Genomic DNA, 23,410 nt, shown 5'->3' with positions numbered 1-23,410 from the left:
ATAAATCTGTCCCTTTCATAGGCAGCTTTTTCTGTCCACTTATGTCTGTGCAAGCATCCTTTTCTTTCCTTTCTTTTTTACATAATAAACCTGTCCTTTTGGATATAACTAAATGTCTCTTGCTTCGTAGGGAAGCTTGTTGTGTGCTGCTGAAAGGGGAGCTCTGGGGAAACTGTGCTCTGACGTAACCCAAGGACCCCGCTCTCAGAACCCAACACCTCTCCAAAAAGACATCATCAAAACTGGCACCCAGTGTGGAGCCTTCACAGCACAGGTAAGATTTCTCCCGCTCCTCTTCAATCGAGAGACATACAGCAGCCTTTACTGTCTTTCTCTAGGAAGGGGTTGGTGTCTGGAGGGCCCCTGGACAAGGCTATAAAAAAATTTTTTTTAATAAGAGTTCCACTCACTAATAAAACGTGGAGCTTAAACCTTCATATATTTTTTTTAATTTTAAGATCAGAAAGCAGAAATTCGGGCCTCCCCAGTGGCGCAGCTGTTGAGCGCTGGGTTGCAAGGCTGCCCGCGGCCTCTGCGCGCCTGTTTGATCCCTGGCTGCTCCCCGGCCACCGGAGGAGGGTCCCACATGGCGTGCAGACCTCTCCTGCCGCCCGCTGCTCCCCTCAGCAGTGGACTTCGGTCCTTCTGCCTGCTCTGCTCCCTGCTCTGACTCTGGTGAGTTCTCTCACCCTCCCAAGCTTCTGACTGTGCCCAGTGCTTGTATAAAACAAACAAACAAACAAATAAATAAAACATGCCTTAATTAAAAAAAAATTAAAAAAAAATTAAAAAAAAAAGAAAGCAGAAATTCATTCTTTACATCTAGATTGAAACTATTATTTTTAGCCTTTCAGAAAAAGTATAAAATCACCACAAACACAGAATGTTTTTAGTTTAAATGGGAATAAATTTGGAGAGCTGCAAATCATGCCAGATTGTGATCCTGCTGATATATAGAGAATACAAGTAAAGGCATGACATTTTTAAGAAAACTTAAAAGAAAGGATTGTATGTATGGCACTAAATTAACAGCTTTTTAATTCATTACATATCTTAGACTTCCTATTTTAGAGGTGTATAAATTGAAGGTTGAAGAAATTGCCATTTAGGTGGATCACACAATGATATGAATGTAAGACCTGAAGCCAGACCTGTATGACACAAAGCCCAAGTTCTTTTCATGCATATCGCCCCCTCCAGGAACACCCCTGCCCCCAACTTGTCCACCTATCAAACTCCTACTCTCTTTTCTTTCAAGTTCTACCCCAAACATGTTCCCAATTGCTCCAGGTCCTGCCTTCCTCGGCAAGATGCTTCCACTACCTCTTGCAGATATATCTGAGGTTACTTAACACTCTGAATTGACTTTATTAACACATGTGTTTCCCTCAGTCTTAAGGCACCTCCTTTGTGTGTCCAGCTAAGACCCTCATATAGGCAGTAAATACAAAAAATCAACAAATACACCACAATATAGCACACTCATCTGATGAATGAAGAGGATCTTTAGATCCCTCACCTGCAGAGGAAGTTGAACTATGGTAATCTTGAGGGCAGGAGTCTTGCTTAACATTTCCACAACTGAATTCATTATCTCCACTCAAAATTGCTATTAGTCATACTGAATTTCTTGCAGATACTCAGATGTGCCTACCTTGCTTCTCTCACCTTCAGGCTTTCACATATGCTATTTTTCAGCCAGAAACACTATTCCTGGTCTCTGCATGTGGCCTTTTCCTAAGTTATTCTTCCAGGCACACTTTCCTAACTCCCCTTAGCCTGGTCTCACTCTGGCTGCATCCCCACTGCACTTGTCTCCCTTCTCTTCTCATGACATTTACCACAGTATTGTAATGACCTGTTTTCCATCTCCCCGCCAGTAAGCAAGCTCTGGTGAGTCAATGATGACATTCTGTTCCCAATATAGCACCAATACCTTGCACATTTATTACTGCTGAATAAACCAACGTGCTCGGTTGGGTTAACCCATCTTAAAACTGATAGAAATAGTAATTTCGGCCAAAGAAAACACCCTACTTCAGAGTTAAAAATTCATCAAATGAGATGACATGCGCAAGAGCATTTTTAAAAGGGAATACCCCCTACAGGTGATACAGTGCTACAGGCATACACGGGCCAAACATGACCTTAAAGGATAAATACGGACAGAGCAGAACATTGGGCTTTGGAACAGCAGCATAGTGATTCTAATGGAGACTGAGGGGACTGTACATTTTATAGGATTGTTTATAATGGGAAAAGGTGTAAGAAAAGTAACATTTTAGTAGAACTGCATACTTCTGCTGGGAACTGACTGCCCAGGATAGATGCATTTTTGTGAACATAAACGTGCTGCACAAACTCTTAAGAGAGGCCAGTTAACAGAGACGCTTGCCACATCTCTGCGGGAGCAGCTTTCCAAGGGGAAGGCTCGCAACGGCTGCCACCAGCCCGCTGCTTCTCAGAAGCTAACAAAACCAGCAGACTTTTTTTTTTTTAACATTTACAAATTTTCTTAAGCAGTTAAGCGGCATGCTCGCTTCCTGGCGTGGGAAACACACGCTCTTCGGGACACAGGAGGGGGTCTGCGGGCGCGTCCGCGGCCGGGCCCTCTGCCCCGAGGCAGGGACGACCTCTGCGCACCCCGCCTCGCTGCTCCGCGGCTGCCCTTCCCGTCGCCGCTTCCCGTGTCCGATTTACCGTCTCCCGCCTCGGCCGCCGGCTCCCCGAGGGGAAGGGCCGCTCCCGAGCAGCCCGAGGCCCGGCACCCCGCGTTCTCCCCGCTCCCCGGTGGGGCCCAACGACCTCGGGTCCCGCCGGGCAGAGGCCAAGTCCACGCCGCCCCCCGGGCTGCCCAGCCCACCCCGGAGACGCTCCCCGGCGGGCGGCCTCGGCCGCGGGTCTCCTCTCCGCGAGGGGCAGGCGGCGGGAGGCGAGCCCCGCGCCGCGGGCGGCCAGAGCGGCCCCGCCGGAAGCGCGCGCGGCCGCGGCCCCCCCGCCCCTCCCGCTTCCGCCGCGCGCCCTCGGCGCCCCTCCTCCACCCGCGCCCGGCGCGACCCCCGCCCGCCGCGCGGCCGGCTCGGCGTCCCCGCCGGCGCCGCGTCCCCGCGCCCTCCCGCGGCCCGGGCCCGGCGCGCGCCCACCCCGCCCCCACTCACCTGAGGCCGCCGCCGCGCCGCGGTCCGGGGCGGGAACTCCACTCCCCCTCCCAGATGGCTCCGAGTTCACTCCCACCTCCCCTCCCCTCGGGCGGCGCGGGACGGGCCTCCTCCTCGGGGGTCGGCGGGGCGGGGCGGGGGGCGCAGTGTCACTGGCCGACCGTCCTAGGCTGCTGTTCCCGCGGCAGCCGGGGCCGCCCCTGGCGGCATAATCTCCACAGGCCCGGGCGGGGGGAGGGGGCGAGGCCGGGTGAGCGCCCGAGGGGCGGGGCCGGGCGGCCTCCGCGCGCGGGCCGTGGCGTCAGCGCGTCGTCACGTGCTGCGCCGCCATCTTGCGCCCGTTTCCTCAGGAGGGAGAGTGGCGCTTCCTGAGGCTCCTGCCTGGCGGGCGTTGGGGTTGGAAGCGGTCTGCGGTTCCGTTCCGCCGGGAGGCGCTCACTCGTTTGTTCGCGGGGGAGAGAACCTCTGGGCGGATCAGGAGGCCGCTCGGCGGAGCAGTCAGCTCCTCCGGGGCTGGGCGGGGGCGTCCGGCCCGCAGCTGTGGCTCCCGCGACCTGCCCCGCGCCTGACCCGCCCGCTCTTGTAGAAACAAGTGATTTGAATGGAAGCTTCTCCTCAGCTTCCTAGTTCACCCGGGCTATTCTTAACCCCACAAGATAGCCTTGCGTGCGTGTCTGTAACCCCTGTGAAGGTACTTGCTGCAAAGACCCCTGAGGGAGAAAGACAACTCGCTGCGGGAGCGTGTGGGGCCGCGCCCCGGCGGGCGGGCCGACGCGCGCATCAGCTGCGGAGAAGCTGCCTCGGCGTGTTCTCAGGGAAAATGTCACACCCTCACTTCAGCATGTGTCAGCCTTTCTGCAGAAAGTTATGCATTGTTTTCCTTTCCTTGGAAAATGTTCCTTTAAGGCTTTGTAGTGATAAGTAGTAAACAGTAAGCAGTAAATAGTAATAAGCAGTAAGTAGTAAATGGTAATTGCATAGTAGTATGCAATTTTTTCCCCCAGTTGTTTATTTGGGCAGACCCATGTTGGGGGGGGGCTGCAGCTAAAAGGAGGGGTTGGGCCTATTGGCTTGTGCTGGTGAGGCAGGACAGGAGTGAGGCACTGGAAACTTCATCTTGGAGTTGTGGTACCGCTTGCTCACCAGCAGGCACTTGATGGCGCCTAATCTCCACCTGGAGATTAGGATCTAGCATCCAGTTGGAGCTAGTTGGAGGGGTCCTGGGACCGTGCCCAGCACCCTGTGTCACTCTACCACTGGGTGATGGTGCATAGGTGGTCAAGCCCCGGCGTTCCTAGAGCGTGTTGTCACTGTGGAGTTATAATAGCATATTCCCATGTTGTTCGCCTGCATAGGGGTTTCTGGAACACTTGCTCCAGTAGACAATGTCCCCTGAAGATTTCATCTGAGGCAGGAAGTACCAGGTGCAAGACTTGGCATAGAAATGATTAAGTGAAGATTTGCATGTAGTATAGGGGCAGTGTGGATGCAGCCTTTGGGGGCGAAAGGGCACCACCTTGTATTATCATGGCATGCTGGAGGACGTCATGGCTCGCTCTCCTCGGTTGGCACTGCCAACACACAAAAGGTTAGTATGCTTTTGGCAAAATAAAAAGTTTCAAACTGTTCCTGAAATTGAACGAGTTTGAGATTTCCAGTGTAGGAAACTGATTTAGGAGATGTCACTCCTGAGATAAACAGAAAATACAAATTCGTGAATATTAAGGATTGATGGAATTTTAACATTGATAACTCCATTTTAAAGGTTTCTTTTAACACTAGTTTCCTAGTTCTCTTTTGGGAAAATTAAGGTTTTATTAACTTTAATAATGGGAATTCACTGATTATTTAAATCATCCTGTTGAAGTATTAATTACTGAACTTTTAGGTGTACTTTTGACTTTTTATTAGAGATTGAAAGAATTCTGTTTATAAATGAAATGTGTCTTATAAATGAAATGGGTTTTGTGTCACCTTGAAAACTATATTATGAAGCAAACTGATGTGAGCTTTCACAAATGCTTACCATTTAGAAATTATGGCTTTAAGGGTTAATCAAAGTATGAAATTAAAAGTAGTGGAATAATAAGGGAGAGTTATCTCTGTATATAAAGAAAGTTGTCTTCCATTAAAAAAAGGCAGGTAAGGGCCTCCCCTGGTGGCGCAGCGGTTGAGCGCTAGGCTGCCAAGCTGCCGGCAACCTCTGCAGTGCTGGTTCCACTCCCAGCTACCGGGCGAGGGTCCCACATGGCATGACAGACCTCTAGCGTTGCGCCCGCTGCTCCCCTCAACAGTGTATTTCGTCAGTCTGCCTGTTCTGTTCCCCGCTCTGGCTCTGTTGAATTCTCTCACCCTCCCGCGCTTCTGACTGTACCCAGTGCGTGTATAAATAAATAAATAAATCTTTAAAAAAAAAAAGGGCAGGTAAAAGGAATGGAGAGAGTTAGTCTTTAGTTGAAGATTCGGAGAGTATAGTAGCTAAACCCTTGGTAATTAGAAACCCACACTACTGAGGTTTTGCATGGTCCCCATCTCTGCCAATGTGGCTGCTACGTTCATGTCGTAGGCCATGTCACTGCCCTTGAATCTGTATGTTCTCACTTTGAGCATTTCTTCCATGCAGAATGACTGGTGATTTTAATATTTGCCCACTATGAAGATTTTCCTTACAACTGCCTTGCAAAGTCATGCCTGTGAATGGCCATAACACACCATAAACCAAGCTTCAGCCTTTTCTGCCTGCTTTTGGTGGATTCTTCTCCATACTCCAAGATCACTAAATGTATACGGTAAGTGAAGAACACCAGTGCAACTGGGGTGTGTTACATGGGGTTCTGGGTAGCCTGCTCACGCAGCTTGCGTGTCCTCTGGTCCTGCTTATGCTCAATTTCAGGTATAGCATTTCTGCCTTATGATGGCTTTGTGCTGGACGTATTTGTGCACAACTGTTGTGTTCAGGCCTTCAAGATTTGGATCAAGTTCTGTGTTTCCAGTTCACATTTAGAAAGGACAGTCAGGGTTCTGTTTTTTATTTTGTTCTGTTTTATATTCAAAAGGGCAGTTTATTATAAAAAGGGAAGGGACGTCAAGGATGCTTGCACAGACACAAGCGGGCAGAGAGAGCTGCCCCTGAAAGGAACAGGTTTGTTACAAGAGAGGCTGCTTAGTCCCAGGTGGCAGCCTCAGGAGGAAAGCTACCTCAGTGCTTTGCCAAGGGGAAGGTTAGTGAAGAGCAACACCTGAAGTCAGAGGTGGGCAGGAGAGCTGCTGCTGACAGTTTTAATCAATCCAATTAAAAGTCACACTATAGGAGCCTCCCTGGTGGCGCAGGGGTTCTTGTTCTATAATCCCAGTAGCTTACATTTATGGTTCTCCTACTAGATCTTGGTCATAAATGTCAAATTGCACACTCCCTTTTTTTTTTCTTTTTTACAAAATTGCCACCTCCACCACCCTGGGACTGTCAGAGTTATGGCTTCCAACCTTACTTAAAACTGTAAATCTGGGGCCTCCCTGGTAGTATAGGGGTTAAGTTTCAGCACTATCACCGCTATGGCCTGAGGCCAGTCCCCCCTGCCAGGGAGCTGACCCTGATAGGGCACAGCAGACCTCTCCTGTCTCCCCTTCTGCTCCCCTTAGCAGTGTATTTCAGTCATTCTGCCTGTTCTGCTCCCTACTCTGGCGAATCCTCTCACTGGCCCTCTCCCCCGCACCCCCGGCCTATACCCCAGTTCTTCTATGCCTAAATAAATAAAAATCTTGAAACAAACCAAAAACCCTGTAAATCTGAACCTAAACAGGCATGGAATGTATGGTCTCCAGAACCTGAAGAGGCCTACTAAAGATTGTGCTTCCTTCTTTGAGAAAGGGGATGTAAGATGCAATGATTTGTTTTTTTTTATGTATTAGGGGATGTCTTGGCATGTCCCTGATCTCTAGAACTCTTAATCTTCATAGAGTTTATTTCCCATCATTTGTATTGATGTAGCTTATATTAACCATTTCTTGTCTGTCTGATCAGATTGATGTAACATAACCCTGAGACACCATAAATTATTCTTGTCCATTATGTCTGAATGTGAACTATTTCTGATTATCTGTCTTCACTGGAACAGAAAGGGACATTTATCAGATCAATGGCAACATACCATGCAGGGAGACCAAATTAGTCGAATCTCACAAAGATATTAGATAAGGTGCAGCCCAAATTAGTCAGATCTCACAAAGATATTAGATAAGGTGCAGCAGTTACAATCAGGGCTGTTAACTTGGTTGAACTTGCAGTGGTGGACTGTTACCCTCCAGGATCCATGAGTTTCTGGAGGGACTAGACTTGTGAATTAAACAGAGCAGTGATAGGCACCACTACGTCTGACTCCTGATATCCTTAAAGGGTGGCACTAATCCCTACCCTCTCCCCTTGAGATGTAATATTATTGTTACAGATTTATTATCTTGGTTGGATTTGGAAACTTTCCTAGGCTTCTCCATTTCTGGACTTCCAGTTCTCTGATTGATAGGCCTATCTTTATGCCAGTACCAAACTGGCATTACATCTTTGTTGTAGATTTTGAAATATGGAAGTGTAATACTACCAACTTTTTTTGTATTCAAAATTGTTTTGGGTATTTTACGTAAGGTGGATTTTCATACGAATTCTAGAGTCAGTCTATCCGTTTCTTCAAAATAGGGAGTTAGGTTTTTGAAGGCGATTGCATTGAATCTGTAGATCAATTTAGGAAATGTTGCCATCGTAACAACTTTAAATCTTCAAATCCATGAACGCAGCAATGACTTTCGATGTTTTGTAGTTTTCAGTGTACAAAGTTACACTTTGGTTGTATTTACTAAGTATTTTATTCCTTTTGAGGCTATTTTAAGCAGAATTTTGTTTTGAATTTACTTTGCTGTATGCAATTCTCTCAAATTCCGTTTTATTGATAATAACTGCAGTTCATCCTTTCTTATGGCTGTGTAAAACCCCATATACAGGGCCTCCCCTGGTGGCGTAGGCAGTTGAGCGCAGCTCTGTGAAGCTGTCCACAGCCTCACGGCTGGCCAGCGAGGGTCCCACATGGCGCGGCAGACCTCTCATGTCACGCCCGCTGCTCCCCTCAGCAGTGTATTTCGTCAGTCTGCCTGTTCTGTTCTCTGCTCTGTCTCTGGTGAATCCTCTCACCCTCCTGTGCCTCTGGCCTGTACCCCGGTTCTTGTATAAATAAATAAATAAATAAATCTTAAAAAAAAAAAAAAACAACTCCATATACATACATACCAGCATAGTATCATCTTGGTCCAATTTTATGTCGGTGGACATGTATTCTGCATCTGTGTCCTAGCTATTGTAAATAATGCTGTTAGGGACATTGGAACATACAGGGTATTTTGGTTGATGGTTTCATATTCCGTGCATATATACTTAGGAGTGGGATTGTGTAGTCATATGGTATTCCCATTTTTAGTTTCTTAAGGTAAATCCAGATTGTCTTCCATTAAGGTTATACCAGTTCACATTTCCACCAACAATGTAATAGGGTTCCTTTTTCTCCACATCTTTTCCAGTACTTCTTGTTGAGGGTCTTTTTACTATGGGCCATTCTCACAGGTGTGAGATGGCATCTCATTTAGTGACAGTGAACCCTTTTCATATATCTTTTGGCCTTCCAGATACCCTCTTTGATGAATTTTCTATTTACATCTGCTTCCTGTTTCCTTTTCTTTTTTTTTTTTTTTTTTTTTAAGATTTATTTATTTGTGCATATAAGAGCTGGGGCACAGGCCAGAGATGCGGGGATTGAGAGGATTCACCAGAGACAGGGAGGGGAACAGAACAGGCAGACTGACGAAATACACTGCTGAGGGGAGCAGCGGGCGAGACAGGAGAGGTCTGCTTCACCATGTGGGTAGCTCCCTGGCCGGCTAGGGATCGAACTCATGCTGCAGAGGCTGCGGATTGCTTCATAGTGTGGTGCTTAACCCCTTGCACCACGAGGGAGGCCCTAATTGGTTTTCTTTGTTGTTGAATCCTATGATTTTTTTTTAATGTATCTTGGCTAGTAACCTGTGTCAGTTATATATTGTATAAACACTTTGTCCCATTCAGTAGTAGTGTCTGTTTAACCATCTTATATTTTCTTTCACTGCATGGGAGTCTTTTTTTTTAAATTTATTTTTATTTATTTATGCACACAAGAACTGGGGTGTAGACCAGAGGTGCAGGGATTGAGAGAATTAATCAGACACACAGTGGGGAGCAGAAAAGGCCGGTCTACTCAAATGCATTGTTGAAGGGAGCAGCAGGCAAGACAGGAGAGGTCTGCTGCGCTATGTGGGTCAGCTCCCTGGCTGGTCATTGAACTTAGGCCACAGAGGTGATAATCCTGCGCCACTGGGGTGGCCCTGTATGTTGGTTTTCTAACCTATACTCATTTATTGTTTCTAATAACTTTTTGATGGGGTCTTTAGGATTTTCTTTCTGTGTATATCATCATCTGCAAATAGTTATAGGTTCACTTCTCTTCTGACTTGGATTGCCTTTATTTCCTGTGTTTCTGATATTACTAGCCCAAATCACTAACACCAGATTAAATAGTAGTGACAATGGGCTTCTTTGTCTTGTTCCCCATCTTTTTTTTTTAAAGATTATTTATTTATGCATACAAGAACTGGGGTACAGGACAGAGGTGCAGGGGGTGAGAGGATTCACCATATACAGAGTGGGGAGCAGACTGACAGAAATACATTGCTGGGGGGAACAGCAGGCGAGACAGAAGAGGTCTGGTGCACTCTGTGGGTACCTCCCTGGCTGGAGATCAAACTTGTGCTGCAGTGGCTGCAGATAGCTTTATAGTGCAGAGACTTAACCCCTTGCGCCACCAGGGAGACCCCTTGTTCCCCATCTTAAGGAGACAGTTCTCAGTTTTTCACTATTGAATGTTCCATTGGCTATTGGTTTATATTTAGGCTCCTTCTATTAACATGTTTTTCAGTTTTATCATAAGCAGTTGCTGAGCCTTATCAAATGCTTTCTCAGCATCTACTGCTATTACCATATGGTTTTCAACTTTCTTTGATATGATGTATCACATTGATTGACATTAATTACATCACCCTTACATCACGAGGATAAATCCCATTTGATCATGGTGTGTAATTCTTGAGTTATACTGTTAAATTTCATTTGCTAGTATTTTGTTGAAAATTCTCGCATTGATGTTAATCAAGGCTATTGGTTTATTTTTCTTATGCTGCCTTTCTCTGGTATTAAGGTAATGTTGGTTTTGTATTTTGAGGAGTAAGCATTCTTGTATTTTTACATTAAACAATTTGAGCAGGTGGACATTAGTTCTATAAAAGTTTAATAAAATTCATTGTAAACCCATCTGGTCCTGCGCTTTAGTTTTTCGGGTTTTTTGAGGTTTCAGTTTCCATGCTTGTGGTTAGTTTATTGATCTGTTTCTTCCCGGGCTAGTCTTGATACAGAAATTTATCCATTTCTTCAGGGCTATTGAATTTATTGGCATATAGTTGTTCATAGTAATTCTATGATCCTTTGTTTTTCTGTGCTGTGGTGATCTTTCATTTATTTATTTATTTATTTGGTTAGCTTAAATAGAGGTTTTTCTGTTTTATATTCTCAAAGAACCAGCTGTTCTTTTTCATCATTTTTTGATATAGACTTTTTGATCTCAAATTTATTTTCATTATTTCCTTCCTTCTACTAACTTTGGTCCTTGTTTATTTCTCACTTTCAAGTTACTTTAGCTGTGATATAAGACTGTTTATTTGGGTTTTTTTTTTTTTTAAAGAATTATTCCTTTTTTTTTTAAAAAAAAAAGATTTATTTATTTATACAAGCACTGGGTACAGTCAGAAGCGTGGGAGGGTGAGAGAATTCACAAGAGCCAGAGTGGGGAGCAGAGCAGGCAGAAGGACTGAAGTACATTGCTGAGGGGAGCAGCGGGCGGCAGGAGAGGTCTGCACGCCATGTGGGACCCTCCTCCAGTGGCTGGGGAGGAGCCAGGGATCGAACCGGCGCTGCAGAGGCTGCGGGCAGCTTCGCAACCCAGCGCTCAACCACTGCGCCACCGGGGAGGCCGAAGAATTATTCTTTTATTGTTAGATTTTTTTTTTTTTATTTTTGCGTAGTAGAACGGGGTGTAGGCCAGAGGTGCAGGGGATGGGGGTGAGAGGATTCACTAGAGTTCCTGGCCTGGGATCTAACTCAGGCAGCTTTCATGGTGATAGCGCTGACTTAACCCCTAAGCCACCAGTGAAGCCCTGGGATTTTTTCTTCTTTTTTAAAAAGATTTATTTATTTATGCATATAAGAGCTGAGGTGTAGGCCAGAGGTGCTAGGGATGAGAGGATTCACCAGAGACAGAATAGGGAGCAGTGGGCAAGACAAGAGGTCACCGCCATGGCCTGGGTGCTGCACTAGCTACAGGTTGCTTCATAGTGCTGATGCTTAACTCTTTGTGCCACTAGGGAGATCCCAGGAATTTTTCTTCTTAATATGGGTCTAAGTATTCCAATTATCGTTCCCCTTAAGGCCACTTTTGCTGCATCCCACCATCCTACCATTCTGGTAGTTTGTAGCATCATTTTCAATGGTCTGAAGACATTTTTAAATTTCTGCTTTGATTTCCTCTTCTAATTGCTATCAGGAAGCATGCTGTTTTGTCTCCATGTATTCATTTTTTTTTATAGTTGATTTCTAACTTTATGGCATTATGTTCAGAGAAAGTACTGGGTATAATTTTGATCTTTGTAGTTTTATTAACATTTGAATTGTGTGCCAAGGTAGAATCTTGAAAATGCTCCATGTGTCCTCCCCTCAAAGGCTAATCCTTCCACCTGTTCTCTGGATCCCAGCGTCTCCTGCTTCGTCAATGACTTTGCTTTGTCAGTTATCCCTTATAGCTAAATTTCAAAAGTTTCCCTCTCTACTTGTTCTTTCATGATGCAAGGCATTTATTTCTGCCATCTTTAAACAACCTTCCTTAATTCTACTTTTCTCTTAACTGCTGTCCCATCTTTCCTTCCTATTTGCAGACAAATAGGAAAGAGCAGCCTTTGATCACACTTCCCATCATTCTTCTCCTGAACCAGTTTTCTGGCTTCTGCCCCATTAGCTGCATTGAAACCACAATGACCCAAGTCACCTAGTTGTCAGATACAAAGGATGCAGGCAAGTCTGTCTTACTCTGCTTCACTGTAGCCTTGACTGCTTTCTCCTCTTTAAAACTTGTCGTACATTCTGCGCCTAGGCAGAATGTTGCTTTTGTCCCTACCTCTCCAGTCATTCCTTTCGCGGTCTGCTCTCCCTTCACTGGCTTGTAAATGCTGCTGTTCTCCATGACTCCATTTCTCACTCTTCACAAACGCACGCCCTTCGTAATCTCCTTGCAATTATTACCCACTTCCATGGCCTCAGTGACCACTTTTAAAAAGGCTGTCTCCCAAGTAGCTCTACCCTAGAGCTCTCCTGAGGCAGAGATCTAATTGTTCAGCTGCCTGTTGATCCTCTTCACTGGCATGTTGTTCTCCGGCACTGGACAATGAACATGACCAGATGGAACACAGCATCTCCTTTTCTAAATCTGTTCCTAAATCTTTTGTTCCCTGCCTTGGTAAATGCTATGGAGCTAACTCTACAGGTGAGAAACCTAGAAGTTATTTTGGATTCTTGCTTCCCCCGTACCCAGCAGTTGAAATAGTACTTAACTGTCTCTGAAGTTTGCAACACCTGATCTTCATTCTTTCGCTGCCTTGGTTGAAGGCAGCTTTAGCTCTGTCACTGCAGTTATTGGAAAGGCCTCCCCATCTTTGGTTTTTACCTCTTTCTCCCAACCTACACTGATCCATTTTCTACATGACTACAAGGATCTGAGTGTGTTACTTTCCTGCTTTAAATCTCTTGTTGGCTGTCCTTGGACTTCTGGATAAAAGCTCAAAATTCCTAGCATGATACATAAGACCCTTAGTGATCTGTCCTTGGCTCAGATCTCCACAGATAATCTTTTTCTCTCTGCATCCCAATAATGAATTGCAAACTCCGGAATGTGTGTCTCCGTCTTCCTGCTTGTTGCCTTTATCTTACCTATTTCGTTCTTCAAAAACTCTGGTCACCTTTTCCAGCATGTATTCCTTCATATTCTCCCTCCATTCTTCCTCTACTCTTTTTTTTTTCCAATAGAGGCATGTTTTATTTATTTATTTGTTTGTTTTGTTTATATAAGCACTGGGTACAGTCAGAAGCGCGGGAGGGTGAGAGAATTCACCAGAGCCGGAGCAGGGAGCAGAGCAGGCAGAAGGACCGAAGTATACTGCTGAGGGGAGCAGCGGGCGGCAAGGGAGGTCTGTGTGCCATGTGGGACCCTCCTCCAGTGGCTGGGGAGCAGCTGGGGAGCAGCCGGGGATCGAGCTGGCTCCACAGAGGCTGCAGGCGGCTTCGCAGCCCAGCCCGCAACCGCTGCGCCACCGGGGAGGCCCCTCTCCCTCTACCCTTAACCCTTACTAAGGTTTTTCTGTATCTTCCTGAGTGACTTGATACGTCTCTCTAGCTTCAGTTTTTATTACAGTACCTTGTACTTGGTGGGTAAGCACTTGATAAATATCTATTAAATAAAATGTTTGCAGCTGCCTAAATAGCTCAGACCATAATTCAGGTACCGGTTTCGGGGTCTGAGCGGGGCCCTCCTCCAGTGGCTGGGGAGCAGCCGGGGATCGAGCTGGCGCCGTGGAGGCTGCGGGCGGCTTCGCAGCCCAGTGCTCAGCTGCTGCGCCACCGGGGAGGCCCCTCTCTCTCTCTCTCCCCTTAACCCTTACTAAGGTTTTTCTGTATCTTCCTGAGTGACGATACCTCTAGCTTCAGTTTTTATTACAGTACCTTGTACTTGGTGGGTAAGCACTTGATAAATATTAAAATGTTTGCAGCTGCCTAAATAGCTCAGGCCATGATTCAGGTACCGGTTTCGGGGTCTGAGCGGGGCCCTCCTCCAGTGGCTGGGGGGCAGCCGGGGATCGAGCTGGCGCCGCGGAGGCTGCGGGCGGCTTCGCTGGCCGGCCGGGGATCGAACTGGCGCCGCGGGGGCTGCGGGCGGCTTCGCAACCCAGCGCTCAGCTGCTGCGCCACCGGGGAGGCCCCTCTCTCTCTCTCTCCCCTTAACCCTTACTAAGGTTTTTCTGTATCTTCCTGAGTGACGATACCTCTAGCTTCAGTTTTTATTACAGTACCTTGTACTTGGTGGGTAAGCACTTGATAAATATTAAAATGTTTGCAGCTGCCTAAATAGCTCAGACCATGATTCAGGTACCGGTTTCGGGGTCTGAGCGGGGCCCCCCTCCAGTGGCTGGGGAGCAGCCGGGGATCGAGCTGGCGCCTCGGAGGCTGCGGGCGGCTTCGCAGCCCGGCGCTCAGCCGCTAGCCGGCCGGGGATCGAGCTGGCGCAGCGGGGGCTGCGGGCGGCTTCGCAACCCAGCGCTAAGCTGCTGCGCCACCGGGGAGGCCCCTCTGTTTCTCTCCCCTTAACCCTTACTAAGGTTTTTCTGTATCTTCCTGAGTGATGATACCTCTAGCTTCAGTTTTTATTACAGTACCTTGTACTTGGTGGGTAAGCAGTTGATAAATATTAAAATGTTTGCAGCTGCCTAAATAGCTCAGACCATATTTCAAGTACCAGTTTCAGGGTCTGAATGGGGCCCTCCTCCAGTGGCTGGGGAGCAGCTGGGGATCGAACTGGCGCCGCAGAGGCTGTGGGTGGCTTCGCAACCCAGCGCTCAACCGCTGCGCCACCGGGGAAGCCCCTCTCCTTCTACTCTTAACCCTTAACTAAGGTTTTTCTGTATCTTCCTGAGTGACTTGATACCTCTCTCTAGCTTCAGTTTTTATTACAGTACCTTGTACTTGGTGGGTAAGCACTTGATAAATATCTATTAAAATGTTTGCAGCTGCCTAAATAGCTCAGACCATAATTCAAGTACCAGTTTCAGGGTCTGAAAACAGGCACAGTTTGCTTGGATTCCATTAAGTTTCTTGAAACCAGGAAAAGGAAGAGCAAATGAAGTACCACTTCTGGAAAAAATGAAATCCATTCCTATTGCAGATTTTGAAAAATCAAACTACAATCCATAGTTTAAAACTACCAAATGCCATATGGGTAAACTAAGCTACAGCTGTTTCTGACAAAAGACTGTCTCTTTGACTTTACTGTTTCTTTATCTGGCTTCCTTTCATAGCACTGATTTGCTATGACTTTGGATATCTGCTTATTTTCCTTAGGTCATGCCATCTATCTTTGGGCTTCACCATCTGAAGTTAAATTTAAACTTTTTCAATTCCAATTTATCAATTCTCCCAATGTGTGACGCATTAAACACAATCAGGCATCAATATTTATTAACACAAGACAAAGGAAACACATTCAATGAGTTAATAGAACACTGTCCAGCCAGATGTTAAATTTAAAAATGTATATCTAGTCTAATTTCAAATAAATAAAAAAAACTTTATACATAATTACACAGTACTATTGTTTGAATTTGACACTGGTAAATATCTTGACAGAAAGTAAACATAACAGCATTTAGGACAAAAAAATTATTCTTGTATCTTTATACTCTCTTCCTCTGACAAGTAACATGGCCCGTCTAACATATACCTAAACCAGAAATGTTGAATGAATGATAAAGAAAAGGCCTATAAGTGTATTTGGAGCATTGCAGCTTCTTGCTCCAAATACTGTTGCTTGTACATCAATGCAGACAACAAAAAGAACACTAAGGCATTGATCATGTTGGAGTTTGAGGGTGAGGTGATAACTCCTCATTGCTTTAGTCTGAAAGATTCCTGGATATTCAAGGAAAGTAATTTATTTGGCCAAAATATTGAGCACCATGCCTGGGGCAGAGACCTTAAGAAAAACTGTATGGCCTCAGGCCCTTTGTTGATTAACAAAAGCATTAAGCAAGCATTGCCCAGGGACTAAGTTAGGAGACATAACTCTTATGACCAGCAGACAGGGAATGGTCCCTAAATAGCCTGAGGCAGCACAACTTCAGAATAAAAGGACTTGTTTCTAAGGGAGAACCAGGGCCCTTTATAAAGCAGGTGATAAAGACTAGATTCTGTGATATCCACTGGTATGCTGGTCATCCCCTAGGGTCTCACTGATGTAGGAGACGGCATTTGTGCAGCTATAGGAATCCCTAGGGCCTAGGAATCTTCCTGAGGCAGCCTCTTCCCAATCTATCTCAGTTACTTCTGCTGAGAGGCAAAAAGAGGTTAAGAAACTCTGAGATGAACAGACTGCTCTTAACTGAGATGGGGGCTTGCTGTCTAGTTTTCTTTTTTCACAAGCATTAAAAACCCAGACAGAATGTGTTCCCAGGATTGGCAAGGTTGTGGGTCCCCCCCCCCCCCAAATCAATAATGGCTTTTGGGCTTGCCTTAAGAGTCAGTTCTACCACAAAGGTTCTGTGTATTTGGGCTTCACCATCTGAAGCCCAACAGTATTTGGAAAGAGCAAGATCATTGTATCATCCAAAGAGTTTTCTTACCTATGTCTGCCACAGACTAGGCATTAAATCTGCAGGGGGCCCTATAAACACCTCTAAGCTAATAACTTAACTCTCTTCCCATTCCTTAAGATTTCTTTACCAGAGTTACTGATGATGTTCTCCAAAGACAGATTGCACCCCCCAACCTCCACTAGCATATTCTGGCTTTGGAGAATATGCAAGAGATTGATAAAACAGCCATAGGCAGAAAGCAAAAAATAAAGATAAATCAGAGGCCCGAGGAACTACAAAACTAGATAATCAGCCCTTAAATAACTGGGAATTGGCCACACTTAATGAAGTATCTTAGTTAAGGAATGAGTATAGATGCGCACCATCCAACATCATAGCCACTAGCCTGTGGCTACTGAAAACTTAAGATATGGTTAGTCCAAATTGAGATGTTTAACTTAATTCATACTGGATGTCAAAGACTTTAAAAAGTAAAATACCTCAATAATTTTCATATTGATTGCATGTTGTAATATTTTTGATACACTGGTCAAACAAAATATATTAAAATCAATCTCACCTGTTTCTTTTCACTTTTTAAAAATGTGGTTATTAGAAAACTTAAAATGACAGATGTGGCTCACTTTATCCTTCAAGCAGACACCATAACTGTGTAGTAAGAATTAGCAAAACAACCCATAGTCCCTTTAGAACTATGGATTATGGAGAAAGAACAGAACGGTATAACCCCCAGGGTCCCTTGCTTCATTTATGAGTCCTTAAGAACCATTTAAGAAAATTACTTTCCAAATAAGCAGGCAGTTACAGCTCTGCGAACAAAACCATTGCTAGTCACTGGGACTTCTTATCCCAATGTAAGTGCCTTTTCCCCCCCATATATCCTATAACCTTTCCCATATCACTTGTAAATTAATTTCATCCAAAATGTTGGAAAAGAGATCTGGAACTGGAAAATGTCTTGAGGTCTGCCCTCTCTGGAGAATGAGTTCGGAGAAAAAGAGGATTATGCAAAAGGAAGTCATAAAGTGGCTTTGAGTCACAAGACTGTGTAAGGGCAGCCCCTAAGCGTGCTGCCTTGGTGAGAGATCTGGTCTTTGCATTATAAACCTTATTTTCAGGGTAATTACAAGTCTTAAAAATTGTTTAAAAACATATTTAGTTTACATGATGTTACACTGGGGTAAATAATATGTATTATTAAAATAGTCTAAATAAATATTTACACAATAGACCAGAGTGGGTCAAAGAGAACCATTCTGATATAACAAGTTAACTCTGTTCACTTTGAAGTTTTTTTTTTAATTTTTAAAAATATTTCTGTAAGAAAAAAATAATAAAATTCAACTATATTCAAATACATGAAGTGTCAGACCAAAGAAAGGAAACTGAGCTGGAGGCCAAACTCAGTCCCAGGCTCAGTCTGCTTGGCCAGGGCACCGCAGTTATTTCAAAAGAGTTTCTTGCATATACACCTGACTTCCCCTGTTACAGCATAAGCCTGCTATTTTGGCAACCCAAAGTAGTCAGTTTTGCTATGTGGATGTATGTGGCCTTATGGTGTCAAATGACAATTGATCCCACAGCCTTCCCAGCTTGCTCCTAAAATCCCTGCTCTCATGAATCGAAGAACAGAGGACACTCTGCACTTTTCAGAAAAGAGAAGCTGTATGTATAAACTGTGATTACAGTTTACAATGGGACTGAAAAAAGAGGAAATTCTAAATTCTTATGAAGTCGCTCTTACATCTGAAAGACAGTTTCAACACTGGGGGCCACAGTGAGATATTGTAGTTCCTTAGAATAAGGTGGGAGCTAATGAATTGTTGTCTTTTTATAACATTGCGATTTTTAAATTGAGACTTTCAGCTTGTAAAACCTGGTTGAATTCTTAAAAGCTTAAGCTGATTCTGGGAATGCAAGCTTTAAAAACAAACAGAGGCAGCTTTAGTTTATAAAATACACCAGCCAACAGAGACATAGTACAATGTGCAGCAAAACCTGCAAACAGTTTGCACTTTGTAGTCACCTATTCAATTACACGCACTAAGAGAATATTTAAATTCTCTCAAAGTAGAAGTGTTTCTATTTTGGTTGTTAAAACTATACAAGCCAGTTCAATTTTCTAGCTAAATTATGTGTATTCTTATTTACATGTTTAAAACACTCATCAAAATGTTTACTATAGTCAAGAATTTTATATATTTAAAGTAATTCTCATATTCAGTGGGTTATCTGACTTGCTTATGTGTCGAATGAAAGTAAGCTGAGTAGGTCCATGTTAACGAAACCTGCAGAACGTCTAGAACTATGGTAAAATGGCAAAGTATAGTTCAGCGTGGGGAACTGTGTAACTCAGACTACCCCTTTCATGTGAATTCATTAAACTCCCTTACAAAATTCTAAAACCGCATTAGGTAAAAATACAAGTATATACAACAGATGAAAAAAATGCAACATGCATGTAATTGCTTTAGTAATGTGCTGCTCACCCTATGTCAAAGATTATGACTAATATAGACTGTTAAATTTTTTTCATTTGCCACCACAGGATTGCGCTTTCCTGTGTCATGTGATTTCAAAACTCCACAGGATGAGATGAAGGATATAATGTAGCTGTCTCAGCTTATTTCACATCATTTGAAAGCTTGCTCCTAGTCATGGGTCTCTGGTCTTTGTGGTTTTCAGGATGGTCCCGGAATCCCCACAAGGCTGCTTACATGTTATAAGCCACATAGATGGGATCTAACTGGTCAGCCAGGAAGCTGTCACGAAGGTGCATCCTCTGCTTCTCTCCCCTGGAGTTGATGGGAATAACACCTGGGTCCACCACAACCACGACACCAACGATGAGGTAATGCTCTTCCAGGACCACATTTGTCACTAGAGGAACCAGATCTAGGGCTTCCTGCTCAGAGCCACAGAGTTCCACAACCACCACGAGCAAGTTGGTCCACGTGAACACGGCACTGAAATTCCAATGACACTCAGTTACTGTCACTACACTTACCAGTCGTCTTTCACAACCGCTGCCCAAGATAAGCCGGTTTCCCTACACTTGCCTTTTCTAGAAGCAGTCACTTCTGTGACCATATATGATCATGACCCTTGAGCACAGCTAATTAGCTAAGTCATCCAATCTCTTGGGAATCTGGAAGTTGTTAGCTGGTCACCTGTACTGGGGAGATGTGGACTTGCAAGTTCTCAGCCAGGTCAATGGAGAGCAGAGATTGGCTCGTCAGGGAGGAGAGAACGAACGATGTGAAAGCTACAGGGCTTTGGAAAGTATGAGCACGTGTCCTGCTGGCTTTCCTAGTCCTTGTTTTAACTTTCTTGAGATCCAGAGTTAGACTTTTAGGAACCTCTTTCCATTAACTCTCATTTAAGTTTTTTTTGGAGAGGGTCTGTTTGAAACAGAGTTTTAACTAAGATAATATTCTTCCTAAGATTCTTACTAGGTAAGAAGTTGGCCTGATTTCATCCGAGCTTAGTGCCCCCCCACAAGCATCTCTTGCATCTACCATAAGGTAGAGCGTCCTTTTACCCGAGTGGGACTGCAGAGTAGACCGTGATACGCAGTGTCAAATGCATTGTAAAACAGGTACCGTGTGAAGGAAAAAGGAACAGTGAAACTAAACCAGGGAAACCCCTAGGAATCTGACAGCACTGAGGTGACCAAAAGAGGAGGCTGGGGAACTACGGGTTCCAGTGGGCCATGGTGGAGGATTACAGGTGCTTTGGCAGTGCGTGGAGCGATGACAGGCACCTGGGAGGGTGTGACCCCATCCTGTAGCCTGTGTCCTCAGTAATAAGTGACACAATTAAAAGGGCTCCAGTCATTAAAAAAAAACAAAACAGTGCAGAATATGTGGCTACATGAAAAGTCAAATGTCTAAAATCAGGGCAGACGTGGCCCCAAATTTCTCTGCATTGTTTATTCCTCATGGGCATTGTGGACTGAGAGACAGACTGATCAAGCAAGATCTTATGTAGATAAAGAAGCCTCTGGAAAGCGTGAGGAACTGTGGTTATTAACATGCAGAGGAAAGACCAACTGACTTAATGCAGAAAAGAAATCGTTGGTTCTATATGGGCAGGAGAACAGGAGGAAAACCAGCAGATAAAACTATAGTTTTAAGGAATTTTAAGTCAGCATGAGGTTGAATGATCCTCCACCAGGGTACTGTGGGGGCATCTGGCACTGAGGGGAAACGGAAGAACACTGATCCCTCCGCAGCTGCTCGCCACTTACCAGCTGATGAAGCACATTCTCATTTGATCTTCCTGATAATTAGGAAGCACAGAAAGTATTTCGCAGAGGAGCGAGCCAGCCCGTGAGGGAGAGTGGGGCCTTTCATCTTGGACCTTCACGCCACGGTGTTTCTCGCTATAACCCCTGGGTCTAGAGGCAGATGGTCGGGAGGGCCCTTCCCACACGGGAGTCTCTCGTTAAAAAGGACCGAGCGCCACAGCGGCGCCTTAGATCCGGTGCCGCTGTCTGACGGCCGGCTGCACACACTGCACCCTGGGACAAGAACCGGCCCATTTGTTTTCCTACTCCCCTTGGAGTGCTCCGTCTGTACGCGACACGCAGTACAGGCAGCGGACTACCAGGGCCGCTAACTGACACCACAGCGGAGGTGGAAAGGCATTCTGTGTGGGGATTACCATTCAGCAATGCTCCTGTGGATCCGAGACACTGAGGTCTCAATATCAATCGGATGGTATCGTAATCCTCTCAGCTCCAGTGTTTCGTCCAGAGCTCCCACCACATACAACGCGTCATGACGCTCTGAGAGAGAGAGAAATGCGGCTGGTCAGACACGCTGAGTGTGACCGGGTCTGAGCTGAGTGCACAGGACTCGTGCTGCCAAGCACGTCACCTCAGCCACCCCTGCCAGCTGCGTAACTGACCAGTTACTCCAGTCTTAGTCCTGCTTCCCCATCTGTGAGATGGGTGATAACAAACGGCTCTGTGAGAAGGAAATGAGATAATCCGCGGAAGGTAGTTAATGGGATGCCGGGTATAGTGTAAGTGCTAAAAAAAAAAAAAAAAAAAATTAGGTAGTATTCACGTGTGCCTGGAATGATGTCAAGTACTGGGCAGAAACAAGATGACAACGTGATTGCTGCTGTGACGACACCGTCTGCGGGGAAACGGACGTCCCTCAGCTCAGCTCAAGGGTTCAGAGGCTGGAAAGCACAAGCCAGGCTGAAATTTTACAGATAGGGAGGAGCTAGCCAGGCGACAGCTGGGGAGGGTGGAAGCGGACTGGAGCCGAAGAGGTGGCCGTGTCGTTTCCAGACACCAGGAGTAGGATCGAGAATATCCACAGTCTTGGCCTGGTTGTGAACAGGCTTGTACTCTGGCTAGGACACAGTCCCAGAGCCCCTTTTCAAAAAGGATTTTCTGCACATACTGAACACACAAGGCCGCATGGCTTATATGTGGGGTGCTGGGTACGTAACCTCCTAGGTACCCTTCATGGAGCGAAATACAAATTCAAGTGTGCATTCACGAGTCACAGGAAGGAATCATTCACACACACACTCGGGCTGGAGAAGGTCAGCCACGAGCCCGAACTGCAAAGTAGAACAAGGGGGAGAACCGGTTTGGAAGATACCTCCGGTGGCCGCTGTGAGTTCAGTTCGGCGGACAAAACCCAGGTATCCTGTCCGAGCCCACAGTGTCTGAGCAGCGTCCCCAAAGCTGAGGCGAGTGTTGAAATGATCAGCCTGAAGAGTCTCGCTGTCGTAGATGGTGTAATAGCCACTGGCCGTGTGGGGACTGTTGACCCAAATCTACAGTAAGGAAGGAGCACCGGTCACAGGTCAGCAGGAATGCACACCTCCACCAACCCAGTTCTCGTGAGACACATCCTTTTTGGCTTTTGAATCTTAATATTTTGTTAACACAACTAAAGTGGCTGATATTTATCAAGTGTTTACTGTGTGTTGAAGGTGAGTTAAGTGCTTGACATGCCTTATCGCCATTCATCCTGACATGTATTACATGACGATCCAGTGCACACTACTGTTCATCCTCTTTTTTACAGATGGAAAAACAAGGAGCTTAGTAACGTGCCTTTGATGCAGAAACCAGGAGACGCACACCCAAGCCCGTAACGGCTACAGAGGCCACGCTCCTAACCACGACGCTACGCTGTCTCCCAGCCTCATCTCTCCGCCTCTTCCAGAGCCTCACATCTGTGCTTCTGAAACTAAAGTACGCAGCCCTCAAGGAAACTTTACAGGCTACTTGAATTTACAATGTAAATACAGCAGTAACTAACAATGATAATAGCACCAGTATTCACTGAAAACTTTCTACAGGACAGGCGTTACAGACGCATGCTGTGAACTATCACACAATTCTTCTAGGTGGTCAGGCAGGTGCAATTATTATTTATAGGTGAGGAAATTGAGGCCTCTGAGAAGCTAAGTAACTTGCCCGATACGGAGAAGCTGACAGAGGCCAGGTCACCTGGCTTCCGCATCGAACCCTCCTCCTAGTAAGCTACGGGGTGAAACCCGTGTCCCTCAGAGACTTGGGGAAAGGAAAATTAGTCTTTAAATTTTTTTTATGCACCTGACAGAAGAAATCCTACATTGTGGTTTGACAATAAACAAGGATGTTTAAAAAATAAAAATTTTAAAAACACAAAAATGGATATAATTTGGAATAGAATATGAAATATATATGAATTTAAAAATTTTGTATT

At 45.4% G+C, this 23,410-nt stretch overlaps 2 protein-coding genes and 2 long non-coding RNA genes across 8 annotated transcripts in view; 2 read left to right on the top strand and 2 right to left on the bottom strand.

The window, feature by feature from the left end:
• LOC129146007 (uncharacterized) overlaps nucleotides 1-488 on the top strand; it is a 42,171-nt gene extending 41,683 nt beyond the window's left edge. The window contains exons 3-4 of the long non-coding RNA XR_008552305.1: nucleotides 131-274; nucleotides 459-488. This is a non-coding gene — a long non-coding RNA (uncharacterized LOC129146007). The remainder of the gene's footprint in view (nucleotides 1-130; nucleotides 275-458) is intronic.
• ATF1 (activating transcription factor 1) overlaps nucleotides 1-3,265 on the bottom strand; it is a 31,747-nt gene extending 28,482 nt beyond the window's left edge. The window contains exon 1 of one of the 2 annotated variants that reach the window (XM_037514728.2): nucleotides 3,159-3,265. The gene's annotated coding sequence lies outside the window, so the exon portion shown is untranslated. Of the gene's footprint in view, nucleotides 1-2,700; nucleotides 2,744-3,158 lie in introns of those variants that run through there. The other variant, XM_037514729.2, reaches the window with a different exon arrangement.
• Nucleotides 3,266-3,479: 214 nt separating this feature from the next.
• Nucleotides 3,480-23,399, top strand: LOC119247914 (uncharacterized). 2 transcript variants are annotated; one of them, XR_005125842.2, is made up of 5 exons: nucleotides 3,480-3,849; nucleotides 4,514-4,746; nucleotides 5,782-5,947; nucleotides 19,377-19,542; nucleotides 22,745-23,399. It is a non-coding gene; the product is annotated as an uncharacterized LOC119247914 (long non-coding RNA). The 2 variants fall into 2 exon arrangements; XR_005125841.2 differs by lacking the exon at nucleotides 3,480-3,849 and having other exon boundaries at nucleotides 3,857-4,746.
• Nucleotides 19,132-23,410, bottom strand: part of DIP2B (disco interacting protein 2 homolog B) — a 179,093-nt gene continuing 174,814 nt past the window's right edge. For all 3 annotated transcript variants that reach the window (XM_054696612.1, XM_037514726.2, XM_037514727.2), the window contains 3 exons: nucleotides 22,313-22,490; nucleotides 21,357-21,480; nucleotides 19,132-19,657 (listed from right to left, as the gene is read on the bottom strand). In XM_054696612.1, the coding sequence (XP_054552587.1) occupies nucleotides 19,405-19,657; nucleotides 21,357-21,480; nucleotides 22,313-22,490 (555 nt within the window). In that variant the 3' untranslated portion in view covers nucleotides 19,132-19,404. The remainder of the gene's footprint in view (nucleotides 19,658-21,356; nucleotides 21,481-22,312; nucleotides 22,491-23,410) is intronic.

Source organism: Talpa occidentalis, unplaced genomic scaffold, assembly GCF_014898055.3.
Source record: "Talpa occidentalis isolate TD23 unplaced genomic scaffold, MPIMG_talOcc4v2.1 talOcc4.16, whole genome shotgun sequence".
NCBI classification, from domain to species: Eukaryota; Metazoa; Chordata; class Mammalia; order Eulipotyphla; family Talpidae; genus Talpa; species Talpa occidentalis.
This window is presented reverse-complemented; position numbering and strand designations above follow the sequence as displayed.